The sequence below is a fragment of the Topomyia yanbarensis genome, chromosome 3, assembly GCF_030247195.1.
Source record: "Topomyia yanbarensis strain Yona2022 chromosome 3, ASM3024719v1, whole genome shotgun sequence".
NCBI classification, from domain to species: Eukaryota; Metazoa; Arthropoda; class Insecta; order Diptera; family Culicidae; genus Topomyia; species Topomyia yanbarensis.
Genome location: NC_080672.1, coordinates 220710244 through 220725063, shown reverse-complemented (window position 1 = coordinate 220725063; position 14820 = coordinate 220710244). Strand labels below are relative to the sequence as shown.

At 48.0% G+C, this 14820-nt stretch overlaps 2 protein-coding genes across 2 annotated transcripts; both read right to left on the bottom strand.

Moving 5' to 3' along the window:
• Positions 1 to 1053: 1053 nt before the first annotated feature.
• Positions 1054 to 2856, bottom strand: LOC131687666 (uncharacterized). Its single transcript, XM_058971763.1, has one exon. The coding sequence runs from the start codon at positions 2854 to 2856 to the stop codon at positions 1054 to 1056; it is 1803 nt and encodes a 600-aa protein (XP_058827746.1).
• Positions 2857 to 8137: 5281 nt separating this feature from the next.
• On the bottom strand, positions 8138 to 9235 carry LOC131687665 (uncharacterized). Its single transcript, XM_058971762.1, has one exon. The coding sequence runs from the start codon at positions 9233 to 9235 to the stop codon at positions 8138 to 8140; it is 1098 nt and encodes a 365-aa protein (XP_058827745.1).
• Positions 9236 to 14820: the final 5585 nt, after the last annotated feature.

The following is a 14820-nucleotide window of genomic DNA, read 5'->3' as shown; positions in this document are numbered from 1 at the left end:
ACCGATTTTCCAATGATAAACGGGTTTCTTGGCAAAGGTACACCGTCTTTACCTGTCAGCTGCAGAAACGTCAATTCGCCGAATTTGTTCGTCGGGTCCATATACTCCGGTAATCTTCTTTTGCTTGACCCTCCCGGGTCACCGCTACTAGCGGCCGCCATCTTGGATCACACCACCAGACGTTGGAAACTGCTATGTGGCACGGTCACCCGATACCAACCCCAAATGGACAAAAAGGTGAAGAAAAGGAAAGATCTTACCTTATTTGCCCCTTCAACGTCGACTTTTTCGAAGTGTTCCCACACTTTTGGGACACACTGTAGGTGAGCAGTGTCGCTACTGCTTGTTTTCCACTTCTACACAGCCAAGAGAAGCGAACTGAATGAATTTCGCCAAGAAAAAACGCACTTAATGGATTCCGCCCTTTTTATTGTTCCAACTTTTTTGGTACGCACTGTAACGTCCAAATTTTTTAATACGCACTGTATTATACTCAACTACCACCAAATAACAAGTCAAAAAATTTTTTTCCAAATTTTCCAAAACTTTTCACGTTTTTTACGTCTTCAAAAATATCTCCCGTTCAGGGCACCGTCACTCTCACGACTGGCATCTACAGCAAGTGAATGAACTGGCCGGGCAGCCACGCGGGTAGGCACAGCGATGGCTGTTTGTTTGTTTATAGCACCGCGTGGGCAAAACTAAAAATTCACTTTTTTCAGCCGTTTCTTCACCGATTTGCGTCAATCTTTCACTGTTCACCACTAGAGAACAACTTCACTCGTCTATTCGTCGTAAATTGGACCGCGGTTATCGCGAAAAACACGGAAAAACACGGTATGAAATTTACGAATGCGCGTTGTATGTACCGTACGGAACGGTGTTTCCAACTCAGATGAAATAATAATAATAATAATAATAATAATAATAATAATTGTTGTTGTTGTTGTTGTTTATTAACGACACTTTACACCTAAGGGTGCATTCGTGTCGGAAGAAAATTGGTTTCTATACTCGTATTAACATCTCATAATAATTTACAATTCAGTATTTTTATATTCGTTTGTACAAATTAGTTTCCTTGAGGAAGCTTAGCAGTTTGTCTTCGGTGTCCCCGTCGTTGCCTAGAGCCACTCGCAGGCTGGTCGAATCGATGTTGTGCATCCTTCTAGCATCGTCGTGTTTTCGGCACTGAAGAATTATATGACGTACATCTACGGTTACCCCGCAGCAGTCGCAAACTGGTGGGGTTTCTCTCTTCAAAAGGAAGTCGTGCGTCAATCGGGTATGCCCTATTCGCAACCGGGTGAGCACTCGTTGATCAGCCGAACTCTCGCGGTCAGTCCACTTTACCGTATCGAATTTTATTTCGCGAAGCTTCACTTCAGTGGATGCAGACCATCGACGGTACCAGTGATTTCGGATAGCTGATTTTGCCTGATTGTTGGCGTCTGCTCCCGGAATGGCTATTTGCAAAGGGGCATTACCCCTGGCTTCTCCTGCGAGGCGGTCTGCCTCTTCATTCCCGCGAATTCCAGCGTGTCCTGGAATCCAGCACAGATTGATTGGACGATGTCGTATCATGGTTTCAATCTCCTGGATCCACGGATGCTGGGACGTGCCAGCTTCAATTGCCGATAAACAACTGGCTGAGTCTGTCATTATTAGCAGATCGTTGGAAGTGTAGTACGAAGTTACCGCTGTTTTAATTGCAAACGCCTCGGCTGAGAACACGCTGCACTGTGGCGGAAGACCAGTCGACTGCTGGAGATGTTCTCCAAACATTCCCGCGCCTACTGCGTCGTTGTCTTTCGATCCGTCAGTATACACAACCGTTGAGTTGCTGAAGCGAGCATTCAGGAGCTCCTGAACGACAGGACGGACCACCTCAGAGGGATCTCCGGCATTCACACTTCTTTTGATATCCCACACGACGTGGGGCTTGGGCTCGTACCACTTTCGGGTGGCTAGTCGCGTTCGAGTACAAATATTTGGTAAGGGCATTCCGATCACCTCTGACAGTTCTTCGGAAGCTCGACGTACTAGTGGGAGATCCGCATTATCTCTGCTTTTTTCCAACAAACGGATGGACAATCGGGTTATGCTTTGGAGAACGAGGAGATCAAATGGTAAGGTGCCTGCTTCGGCCATGATGGCTAAGATCGGACTTGTAACGAATGCACCAGATGCAAATCTTACCATTCTGTTGTAGGCGGGCGCGAGAGTTTTGGTGACGACATCTCCGCCCTGACTAACGAGTCCCATCCCATACAATAGTCGCGAAGTGACAATGGCGGAGCCGATTTGTAACAAAGAAGTCCGTTGACCACGTGGTAGCTTTGCTCCGATCATTTTCAGGATACGCAGCCTGGATTCACATGCCTTCTTCGTTAGCTTGCAATGCGCTTTGAAGTTCAGCGATCTGTCGAGAGTGATACCGAGGGTTTTCAGTTGATTTTGTGATGGTATAGCTACTGTATCTATCCTGATGGATTGCGTGGGCTCACGGCGGGCATTCGGGCTACAGTAAAAGATGCTGGATTTTGTTGCTGATATCGTGAATCCAACACTTTTCGCCCATCTATGAACGGCTTTTACTGCTGACTGTAGTTTCCGATAGAGTGGTTGTTCTTTTTTGCCCCGCACTACAAGAAGGATGTCATCGGCGTACAATAGCACTGTCACGGTATTCGGAACCACCCGGAAGATAGGTTGGATTGCTACGAGGAATAGGGTAACTGAGAGCACAGAACCCTGTGGTACACCATTTTCCAGCGGCAGCTTGCGCGATAAATGCCCATCGACGTTTACCTGGAACGTTCGCTCTGAAAGAAAGCTAGTGAGCATGTTTATCATGTTTCCGCGTATCTGCCACTTTCGTAATGTTCGCAGGATGCCGTATCTCCAAGTGGTGTCGTACGCCTTAGCCAAGTCAAGCGATGCTATCAGACAGTGCTCGTCACGGTCGGGTAATGTCCTCTCCAACTCCGCAAAATATGTGTCAGTACCTCGGCCGGATCTGAAGGCATGTTGTCGAGTGTCTAGCCGCCCGTTCGATTCAAGCTCGGTAGTTAACCGTCGATTCACCATCCGCTCGAATACCTTCGCCATACAGCTCGTTAACGTGATCGGTCGGAAAGCAGATGGACCTGTGTCGCTCGAATTCGGCTTTGGGATTGGCACAATAATTCCAGTTCGCCAACAGGATGGAAATACGCCACTGCGCCAAACCCTGTTGAAAAGCTCCAATAAAGCAGTTTTCACCGACAATGGTAGTCGTTGTAGCATTGGATAGCCGACTGAATCCGGACCTGTAGAATTACTTCGTCCTCTGTCGAGCGCCCATACAAGCTCATTCAAAGTGAAGTCGGAGTTATAGATGCCGTCGGTCTCGGGTGAAAAGTTGAAACGGTTTCGTTCGGCCTTTTCCTTCTCAATTTGAAACGAAGGAGGGTAGCTGGATGTTGCCGATATTGCGCTGTAATGCTCTGCTAGTTCTTCAGCCACTTCTTCTGCATTATCCGTGTAGCCAGCTGAACGTTTAATGACGGCTGGGCGATGCTGACGTTTTCCTCTTAATGCGTTCACTGTCTGCCACATTTCCGATGCAGTGGAGTTTGGGGATATTTTCGCGACGAATTCCTCCCACGATCGTTGTTTGGCATCACGGATTGATTTTCTTGTTGCTGCCCGCGCTTCCTGAAAGCTTTTCAGTGCTTCAGGTTTTCGTGGGTCCTCCATTTCGATACGCTTCAGTGCTCTGAGTGCTTTTCTTCGACTTTTTATGGCTGCTTTTACCTCCGGACACCACCAAGGAACTGCCTTAGGTCCGACCTTTCCGCTGCTTCTGGGTATTGCAGTGTTTGCTGCAGTGATCAAATGATCGACAAAACGGTCGATTGACATTTCGACGCCCGGTTGTATGGCGTTGGCGGTCAATCGTTCGTAAGCTGTCCAGTCCGCTTGGTCATAAATCCATTGTCGCCTTTTTGTTGGAACATGTGAGAACCCGGGGATGGAAACGGTTATTGGCAGGTGGTCACTGTTATAGGTATCTGGAAGCGTTCGCCAGGTGAATTTCGAGGCCACAGTAACGGAGCAGATTGACAGGTCGATAGCTGAAGTAGCACCGGTGGCTGGGTCGACTCGTGTATGCGACCCATTGTTAAGTATAACTAGGTGTTCTTCCAACGTTTTTTCTGCGATGAATTGACCTAGTGCGGACGATTTGTTGGATCCCCAGCATATGTGATGAGCATTGAAGTCACCTAGCACTAACATAGGACGTGGGAGCTGTTCGAGGAGGTCACATAGTTTTTCTTGGCACTGTTGGGTACTGGGAGGAATGTATATTGATACCACCGTCATTTGCTGTGGTAGTTGAACCCGAACTGCGATCGCTTGGATATCCTTATCGACGTCAATCCGCTCAAAGGGCACTCCATCCCTAATGGCCAGGCCCACTCCGTGTTGCCAGTGTCGACAGCTACCAGTCTGAAGCAACAGAGTATAGTTCTTGCCAATGAAGTCGGCTGGGATCACTCGATTGTCCACTTTGGTTTCCTGTAGTGCTATTAGGCTCGGTTCGTATTCAGTGATGAGCTGTTTAAGCTCGCTGACATTGGTTCGCAGCCCCCGAATGTTCCACTGAAGTGCGAAACATCTACTATCTCGTCTGGCGGAAGTCGTTGACGAAGACGATGATAAAGACGAAATAGACCTTCGATGTCCAGCTGGCACGTTGCGTGTGCTGATATCCACGGAACGATCGGTACTCTGGTACTGGTTGTGATGTTGCGATGTATCTTCGCCGGCGGAAAGCCAGGAGGAGAATTGCGAGGACTGTATATCAGGGAGGTAGGGACAGTCCTCTTCCCCCCGGTCGATCCCTTCATTATGAAGTGGGGAAGCTACTTTCTTCTCTTCTTCACCAAACCGGTTACTCGTTGGACTCGAACTGGTAACATCTGCAACAGAGGAAGCAGCAGCAGCATTTGCGCGTAGATGAAGCGATATTGGACTGACCTGTGGGACGTCTAGCCCCACAGTGCCAGCCGCTGTCGAAACAACTACACGATTTCTTCCAGAACTACCGACAGCGACCGGCACTGGGGAAAGACTTTGTGTAGTTTTAGTGGATTGCTTCTTCGACGATCGGGTTGCTGATTCGTTGTGGTATAGTCTTGTCGATGTGCCTTCTCCGGGTGAAAGCAGCGGTTGGTGCCAAGGTTCAGCAAGAACAGTGTTGCCAACCGGATCTGTAAAAACGTTTAGCGCAGCAGTATCTGTGAAAGGGTTAGCAGACTTGGAACTGACCTGAGATAGGTCCAGCCCCACAGTGCCAACCGCTGTCGTACAAACTACACTATCATGTTCAAAAACACCGACTGCGATCGGCACTGGGGAAGGACTTCGTGTAGTTTTCGTTGATTGCTGCTTCGACGCTAGAGTTGCTGAGCCAACGTGGAACATTCCTGTAGATATGCCTTCTCCAGGTGAAAGCAATGGTTGGTTCCAGAGATGTATGGGTACGGTGATGTTAGTCGACTCTGTAAAGGAATTTAGCGCAGCAGTATCCGTAATAGGTTTGGCAAAGTCAGAACTGACCTGTGGAGGGTCAAGCCCCGCAGTGCCAACCGCTGTCGTACAAACTACACTATCATGTTTAAAAACACCGACTGCAGTCGGCACTGGGGAAAGGCTTCGTGTAGTTTTGCTGATCTCCTTCTGTTCGTCGCTCGGGATTCTTTTGTTTACTGGTTCGCAAGTTGTAGTGGTGAAATCGGTGTTCCTATCGGCCACAGAGGTGAATTCACTATCAACGGGTTGGGGTATGACGGCCCGGATAGTTCCTTCATCCTGCTGTACTTGCGTTGGAAGGAGTACTACACTTTCCTCTCTTCCAAACCGATCTATCTCGTGGTCAGCATTCGTGCGTGGGTTGTCGTTGGTATCCAAACGTTGATGAAAATGAGAATTATCGAAGAGGCTGGCTAGGAGGCGTCTCGGTAATCTCAATTTCATCGTCTGAATATTCCATAGTTTCGTTGGTGGTAGTGGCAGCGGTTCTTTTTGGTGGTGGGCTTAGGTTATCCGGTGAGGTTGTCGTTGGTTTGCTGAACGGGGTGTGTTGTTTCTGTGGTCTTCCTCGTTTTGAGTCCGTAGTTATCGCTGGTGAGTTGTTCCTGGATCTCGTCACAGGCCGGATTGGTTGGCTCGTTTGCTTCTGATCTTTGTTGTGTTGTGGTTTTTCTTGGCTGGCGGACTGTTGTTTCATCTGATGGATGTACGCCAACATTTGCTCGATTTTTTCGTCTTTTCGTTTGGTCTCCGCCAGAAGTTTTGCGATCGTTTCGTCCTTCTTCTTCATTGCCAGTTCCAACTCTTTCAGCTTGCTAAGGATCTCATTCGGTTGTGCTGTGGCCTGAGCATAGCTGCCTTTACTTAGATGTTCCGCTCGTTTGCGTGCTTCCGGGAATGTTAGATTGTCGCGTACTTTTATTTTTATGACCTCCATTTCTTTTTTATAAACAGGACATTCGCGGCTAGTTGGTTGGTGATCGCCTTCACAATTCCGACAGTACGCCGTTTCTTTGCATTTATCTTCGCCGTGTTTATCTTTCGAGCAGTTAAAACATCGCTGGGACATCGAACGCGTGTATGGCCGTAGTTGAAGCATCCATAACAAAGCATCGGGTTCGGGAAGTATGGGCGAGTAGGAACGTGAAGCAAACCGATCTTTATGTATTCCGGATATGTGGTCTTGCAGAAGGTCAATATTAGCGCTGGCGTATTTACTCTATTCTCGGCTTCCTTTCGTGTAATTCGCTGTACACGAATCACTCCCTGGCTTATGATTTCCTGTAAAACATCCTTCTCTTCCATATGAATCAGATCGTAGCAGGAAATTACGCATCTGCTTACGTTCAGATTCGGATGGGCTTCAACCACTACTTCAGTGCCGTCAATGAGCTGGTTCATTTTCTGCAACTTAGCAACTTGGGCGGGGTTCCGAACTCGAAGGGTATACCGTGTCCCTTGAGCTTCGGTATTCGCACCTTCGATTGGACCTCCAGCGGCAACCTCAACCGATTTTCCAATGATAAACGGGTTTCTTGGCAAAGGTACACCGTCTTTACCTGTCAGCTGCAGAAACGTCAATTCGCCGAATTTGTTCGTCGGGTCCATATACTCCGGTAATCTTCTTTTGCTTGACCCTCCCGGGTCACCGCTACTAGCGGCCGCCATCTTGGATCACACCACCAGACGTTGGAAACTGCTATGTGGCACGGTCACCCGATACCAACCCCAAATGGACAAAAAGGTGAAGAAAAGGAAAGATCTTACCTTATTTGCCCCTTCAACGTCGACTTTTTCGAAGTGTTCCCACACTTTTGGGACACACTGTAGGTGAGCAGTGTCGCTACTGCTTGTTTTCCACTTCTACACAGCCAAGAGAAGCGAACTGAATGAATTTCGCCAAGAAAAAACGCACTTAATGGATTCCGCCCTTTTTATTGTTCCAACTTTTTTGGTACGCACTGTAACGTCCAAATTTTTTAATACGCACTGTATTATACTCAACTACCACCAAATAACAAGTCAAAAAATTTTTTTCCAAATTTTCCAAAACTTTTCACGTTTTTTACGTCTTCAAAAATATCTCCCGTTCAGGGCACCGTCACTCTCACGACTGGCATCTACAGCAAGTGAATGAACTGGCCGGGCAGCCACGCGGGTAGGCACAGCGATGGCTGTTTGTTTGTTTATAGCACCGCGTGGGCAAAACTAAAAATTCACTTTTTTCAGCCGTTTCTTCACCGATTTGCGTCAATCTTTCACTGTTCACCACTAGAGAACAACTTCACTCGTCTATTCGTCGTAAATTGGACCGCGGTTATCGCGAAAAACACGGAAAAACACGGTATGAAATTTACGAATGCGCGTTGTATGTACCGTACGGAACGGTGTTTCCAACTCAGATGAAATAATAATAATAATAATAATAATAATAATAATTGTTGTTGTTGTTGTTGTTTATTAACGACACTTTACACCTAAGGGTGCATTCGTGTCGGAAGAAAATTGGTTTCTATACTCGTATTAACATCTCATAATAATTTACAATTCAGTATTTTTATATTCGTTTGTACAAATTAGTTTCCTTGAGGAAGCTTAGCAGTTTGTCTTCGGTGTCCCCGTCGTTGCCTAGAGCCACTCGCAGGCTGGTCGAATCGATGTTGTGCATCCTTCTAGCATCGTCGTGTTTTCGGCACTGAAGAATTATATGACGTACATCTACGGTTACCCCGCAGCAGTCGCAAACTGGTGGGGTTTCTCTCTTCAAAAGGAAGTCGTGCGTCAATCGGGTATGCCCTATTCGCAACCGGGTGAGCACTCGTTGATCAGCCGAACTCTCGCGGTCAGTCCACTTTACCGTATCGAATTTTATTTCGCGAAGCTTCACTTCAGTGGATGCAGACCATCGACGGTACCAGTGATTTCGGATAGCTGATTTTGCCTGATTGTTGGCGTCTGCTCCCGGAATGGCTATTTGCAAAGGGGCATTACCCCTGGCTTCTCCTGCGAGGCGGTCTGCCTCTTCATTCCCGCGAATTCCAGCGTGTCCTGGAATCCAGCACAGATTGATTGGACGATGTCGTATCATGGTTTCAATCTCCTGGATCCACGGATGCTGGGACGTGCCAGCTTCAATTGCCGATAAACAACTGGCTGAGTCTGTCATTATTAGCAGATCGTTGGAAGTGTAGTACGAAGTTACCGCTGTTTTAATTGCAAACGCCTCGGCTGAGAACACGCTGCACTGTGGCGGAAGACCAGTCGACTGCTGGAGATGTTCTCCAAACATTCCCGCGCCTACTGCGTCGTTGTCTTTCGATCCGTCAGTATACACAACCGTTGAGTTGCTGAAGCGAGCATTCAGGAGCTCCTGAACGACAGGACGGACCACCTCAGAGGGATCTCCGGCATTCACACTTCTTTTGATATCCCACACGACGTGGGGCTTGGGCTCGTACCACTTTCGGGTGGCTAGTCGCGTTCGAGTACAAATATTTGGTAAGGGCATTCCGATCACCTCTGACAGTTCTTCGGAAGCTCGACGTACTAGTGGGAGATCCGCATTATCTCTGCTTTTTTCCAACAAACGGATGGACAATCGGGTTATGCTTTGGAGAACGAGGAGATCAAATGGTAAGGTGCCTGCTTCGGCCATGATGGCTAAGATCGGACTTGTAACGAATGCACCAGATGCAAATCTTACCATTCTGTTGTAGGCGGGCGCGAGAGTTTTGGTGACGACATCTCCGCCCCGACTAACGAGTCCCATCCCATACAATAGTCGCGAAGTGACAATGGCGGAGCCGATTTGTAACAAAGAAGTCCGTTGACCATGAAAAGATGCTGGATTTTGTTGCTGATATCGTGAATCCAACACTTTTCGCCCATCTATGAACGGCTTTTACTGCTGACTGTAGTTTCCGATAGAGTGGTTGTTCTTTTTTGCCCCGCACTACAAGAAGGATGTCATCGGCGTACAATAGCACTGTCACGGTATTCGGAACCACCCGGAAGATAGGTTGGATTGCTACGAGGAATAGGGTAACTGAGAGCACAGAACCCTGTGGTACACCATTTTCCAGCGGCAGCTTGCGCGATAAATGCCCATCGACGTTTACCTGGAACGTTCGCTCTGAAAGAAAGCTAGTGAGCATGTTTATCATGTTTCCGCGTATCTGCCACTTTCGTAATGTTCGCAGGATGCCGTATCTCCAAGTGGTGTCGTACGCCTTAGCCAAGTCAAGCGATGCTATCAGACAGTGCTCGTCACGGTCGGGTAATGTCCTCTCCAACTCCGCAAAATATGTGTCAGTACCTCGGCCGGATCTGAAGGCATGTTGTCGAGTGTCTAGCCGCCCGTTCGATTCAAGCTCGGTAGTTAACCGTCGATTCACCATCCGCTCGAATACCTTCGCCATACAGCTCGTTAACGTGATCGGTCGGAAAGCAGATGGACCTGTGTCGCTCGAATTCGGCTTTGGGATTGGCACAATAATTCCAGTTCGCCAACAGGATGGAAATACGCCACTGCGCCAAACCCTGTTGAAAAGCTCCAATAAAGCAGTTTTCACCGACAATGGTAGTCGTTGTAGCATTGGATAGCCGACTGAATCCGGACCTGTAGAATTACTTCGTCCTCTGTCGAGCGCCCATACAAGCTCATTCAAAGTGAAGTCGGAGTTATAGATGCCGTCGGTCTCGGGTGAAAAGTTGAAACGGTTTCGTTCGGCCTTTTCCTTCTCAATTTGAAACGAAGGAGGGTAGCTGGATGTTGCCGATATTGCGCTGTAATGCTCTGCTAGTTCTTCAGCCACTTCTTCTGCATTATCCGTGTAGCCAGCTGAACGTTTAATGACGGCTGGGCGATGCTGACGTTTTCCTCTTAATGCGTTCACTGTCTGCCACATTTCCGATGCAGTGGAGTTTGGGGATATTTTCGCGACGAATTCCTCCCACGATCGTTGTTTGGCATCACGGATTGATTTTCTTGTTGCTGCCCGCGCTTCCTGAAAGCTTTTCAGTGCTTCAGGTTTTCGTGGGTCCTCCATTTCGATACGCTTCAGTGCTCTGAGTGCTTTTCTTCGACTTTTTATGGCTGCTTTTACCTCCGGACACCACCAAGGAACTGCCTTAGGTCCGACCTTTCCGCTGCTTCTGGGTATTGCAGTGTTTGCTGCAGTGATCAAATGATCGACAAAACGGTCGATTGACATTTCGACGCCCGGTTGTATGGCGTTGGCGGTCAATCGTTCGTAAGCTGTCCAGTCCGCTTGGTCATAAATCCATTGTCGCCTTTTTGTTGGAACATGTGAGAACCCGGGGATGGAAACGGTTATTGGCAGGTGGTCACTGTTATAGGTATCTGGAAGCGTTCGCCAGGTGAATTTCGAGGCCACAGTAACGGAGCAGATTGACAGGTCGATAGCTGAAGTAGCACCGGTGGCTGGGTCGACTCGTGTATGCGACCCATTGTTAAGTATAACTAGGTGTTCTTCCAACGTTTTTTCTGCGATGAATTGACCTAGTGCGGACGATTTGTTGGATCCCCAGCATATGTGATGAGCATTGAAGTCACCTAGCACTAACATAGGACGTGGGAGCTGTTCGAGGAGGTCACATAGTTTTTCTTGGCACTGTTGGGTACTGGGAGGAATGTATATTGATACCACCGTCATTTGCTGTGGTAGTTGAACCCGAACTGCGATCGCTTGGATATCCTTATCGACGTCAATCCGCTCAAAGGGCACTCCATCCCTAATGGCCAGGCCCACTCCGTGTTGCCAGTGTCGACAGCTACCAGTCTGAAGCAACAGAGTATAGTTCTTGCCAATGAAGTCGGCTGGGATCACTCGATTGTCCACTTTGGTTTCCTGTAGTGCTATTAGGCTCGGTTCGTATTCAGTGATGAGCTGTTTAAGCTCGCTGACATTGGTTCGCAGCCCCCGAATGTTCCACTGAAGTGCGAAACATCTACTATCTCGTCTGGCGGAAGTCGTTGACGAAGACGATGATAAAGACGAAATAGACCTTCGATGTCCAGCTGGCACGTTGCGTGTGCTGATATCCACGGAACGATCGGTACTCTGGTACTGGTTGTGATGTTGCGATGTATCTTCGCCGGCGGAAAGCCAGGAGGAGAATTGCGAGGACTGTATATCAGGGAGGTAGGGACAGTCCTCTTCCCCCCGGTCGATCCCTTCATTATGAAGTGGGGAAGCTACTTTCTTCTCTTCTTCACCAAACCGGTTACTCGTTGGACTCGAACTGGTAACATCTGCAACAGAGGAAGCAGCAGCAGCATTTGCGCGTAGATGAAGCGATATTGGACTGACCTGTGGGACGTCTAGCCCCACAGTGCCAGCCGCTGTCGAAACAACTACACGATTTCTTCCAGAACTACCGACAGCGACCGGCACTGGGGAAAGACTTTGTGTAGTTTTAGTGGATTGCTTCTTCGACGATCGGGTTGCTGATTCGTTGTGGTATAGTCTTGTCGATGTGCCTTCTCCGGGTGAAAGCAGCGGTTGGTGCCAAGGTTCAGCAAGAACAGTGTTGCCAACCGGATCTGTAAAAACGTTTAGCGCAGCAGTATCTGTGAAAGGGTTAGCAGACTTGGAACTGACCTGAGATAGGTCCAGCCCCACAGTGCCAACCGCTGTCGTACAAACTACACTATCATGTTCAAAAACACCGACTGCGATCGGCACTGGGGAAGGACTTCGTGTAGTTTTCGTTGATTGCTGCTTCGACGCTAGAGTTGCTGAGCCAACGTGGAACATTCCTGTAGATATGCCTTCTCCAGGTGAAAGCAATGGTTGGTTCCAGAGATGTATGGGTACGGTGATGTTAGTCGACTCTGTAAAGGAATTTAGCGCAGCAGTATCCGTAATAGGTTTGGCAAAGTCAGAACTGACCTGTGGAGGGTCAAGCCCCGCAGTGCCAACCGCTGTCGTACAAACTACACTATCATGTTTAAAAACACCGACTGCAGTCGGCACTGGGGAAAGGCTTCGTGTAGTTTTGCTGATCTCCTTCTGTTCGTCGCTCGGGATTCTTTTGTTTACTGGTTCGCAAGTTGTAGTGGTGAAATCGGTGTTCCTATCGGCCACAGAGGTGAATTCACTATCAACGGGTTGGGGTATGACGGCCCGGATAGTTCCTTCATCCTGCTGTACTTGCGTTGGAAGGAGTACTACACTTTCCTCTCTTCCAAACCGATCTATCTCGTGGTCAGTATTCGTGCGTGGGTTGTCGTTGGTATCCAAACGTTGATGAAAATGAGAATTATCGAAGAGGCTGGCTAGGAGGCGTCTCGGTAATCTCAATTTCATCGTCTGAATATTCCATAGTTTCGTTGGTGGTAGTGGCAGCGGTTCTTTTTGGTGGTGGGCTTAGGTTATCCGGTGAGGTTGTCGTTGGTTTGCTGAACGGGGTGTGTTGTTTCTGTGGTCTTCCTCGTTTTGAGTCCGTAGTTATCGCTGGTGAGTTGTTCCTGGATCTCGTCACAGGCCGGATTGGTTGGCTCGTTTGCTTCTGATCTTTGTTGTGTTGTGGTTTTTCTTGGCTGGCGGACTGTTGTTTCATCTGATGGATGTACGCCAACATTTGCTCGATTTTTTCGTCTTTTCGTTTGGTCTCCGCCAGAAGTTTTGCGATCGTTTCGTCCTTCTTCTTCATTGCCAGTTCCAACTCTTTCAGCTTGCTAAGGATCTCATTCGGTTGTGCTGTGGCCTGAGCATAGCTGCCTTTACTTAGATGTTCCGCTCGTTTGCGTGCTTCCGGGAATGTTAGATTGTCGCGTACTTTTATTTTTATGACCTCCATTTCTTTTTTATAAACAGGACATTCGCGGCTAGTTGGTTGGTGATCGCCTTCACAATTCCGACAGTACGCCGTTTCTTTGCATTTATCTTCGCCGTGTTTATCTTTCGAGCAGTTAAAACATCGCTGGGGACCAGGACATCGAACGCGTGTATGGCCGTAGTTGAAGCATCCATAACAAAGCATCGGGTTCGGGAAGTATGGGCGAGTAGGAACGTGAAGCAAACCGATCTTTATGTATTCCGGATATGTGGTCTTGCAGAAGGTCAATATTAGCGCTGGCGTATTTACTCTATTCTCGGCTTCCTTTCGTGTAATTCGCTGTACACGAATCACTCCCTGGCTTATGATTTCCTGTAAAACATCCTTCTCTTCCATATGAATCAGATCGTAGCAGGAAATTACGCATCTGCTTACGTTCAGATTCGGATGGGCTTCAACCACTACTTCAGTGCCGTCAATGAGCTGGTTCATTTTCTGCAACTTAGCAACTTGGGCGGGGTTCCGAACTCGAAGGGTATACCGTGTCCCTTGAGCTTCGGTATTCGCACCTTCGATTGGACCTCCAGCGGCAACCTCAACCGATTTTCCAATGATAAACGGGTTTCTTGGCAAAGGTACACCGTCTTTACCTGTCAGCTGCAGAAACGTCAATTCGCCGAATTTGTTCGTCGGGTCCATATACTCCGGTAATCTTCTTTTGCTTGACCCTCCCGGGTCACCGCTACTAGCGGCCGCCATCTTGGATCACACCACCAGACGTTGGAAACTGCTATGTGGCACGGTCACCCGATACCAACCCCAAATGGACAAAAAGGTGAAGAAAAGGAAAGATCTTACCTTATTTGCCCCTTCAACGTCGACTTTTTCGAAGTGTTCCCACACTTTTGGGACACACTGTAGGTGAGCAGTGTCGCTACTGCTTGTTTTCCACTTCTACACAGCCAAGAGAAGCGAACTGAATGAATTTCGCCAAGAAAAAACGCACTTAATGGATTCCGCCCTTTTTATTGTTCCAACTTTTTTGGTACGCACTGTAACGTCCAAATTTTTTAATACGCACTGTATTATACTCAACTACCACCAAATAACAAGTCAAAAAATTTTTTTCCAAATTTTCCAAAACTTTTCACGTTTTTTACGTCTTCAAAAATATCTCCCGTTCAGGGCACCGTCACTCTCACGACTGGCATCTACAGCAAGTGAATGAACTGGCCGGGCAGCCACGCGGGTAGGCACAGCGATGGCTGTTTGTTTGTTTATAGCACCGCGTGGGCAAAACTAAAAATTCACTTTTTTCAGCCGTTTCTTCACCGATTTGCGTCAATCTTTCACTGTTCACCACTAGAGAACAACTTCACTCGTCTATTCGTCGTAAATTGGACCGCGGTTATCGCGAAAAACACGGAAAAACACGGT

Bases quoted from the DNA above. Each gene is read 5' to 3' on its own strand.
- LOC131687665 (XM_058971762.1), bottom strand. From the start codon at position 9,235: ATGGCCGAAGCAGGCACCTTACCATTTGATCTCCTCGTTCTCCAAAGC.
- LOC131687666 (XM_058971763.1), bottom strand. From the start codon at position 2,856: ATGATAAACATGCTCACTAGCTTTCTTTCAGAGCGAACGTTCCAGGTA.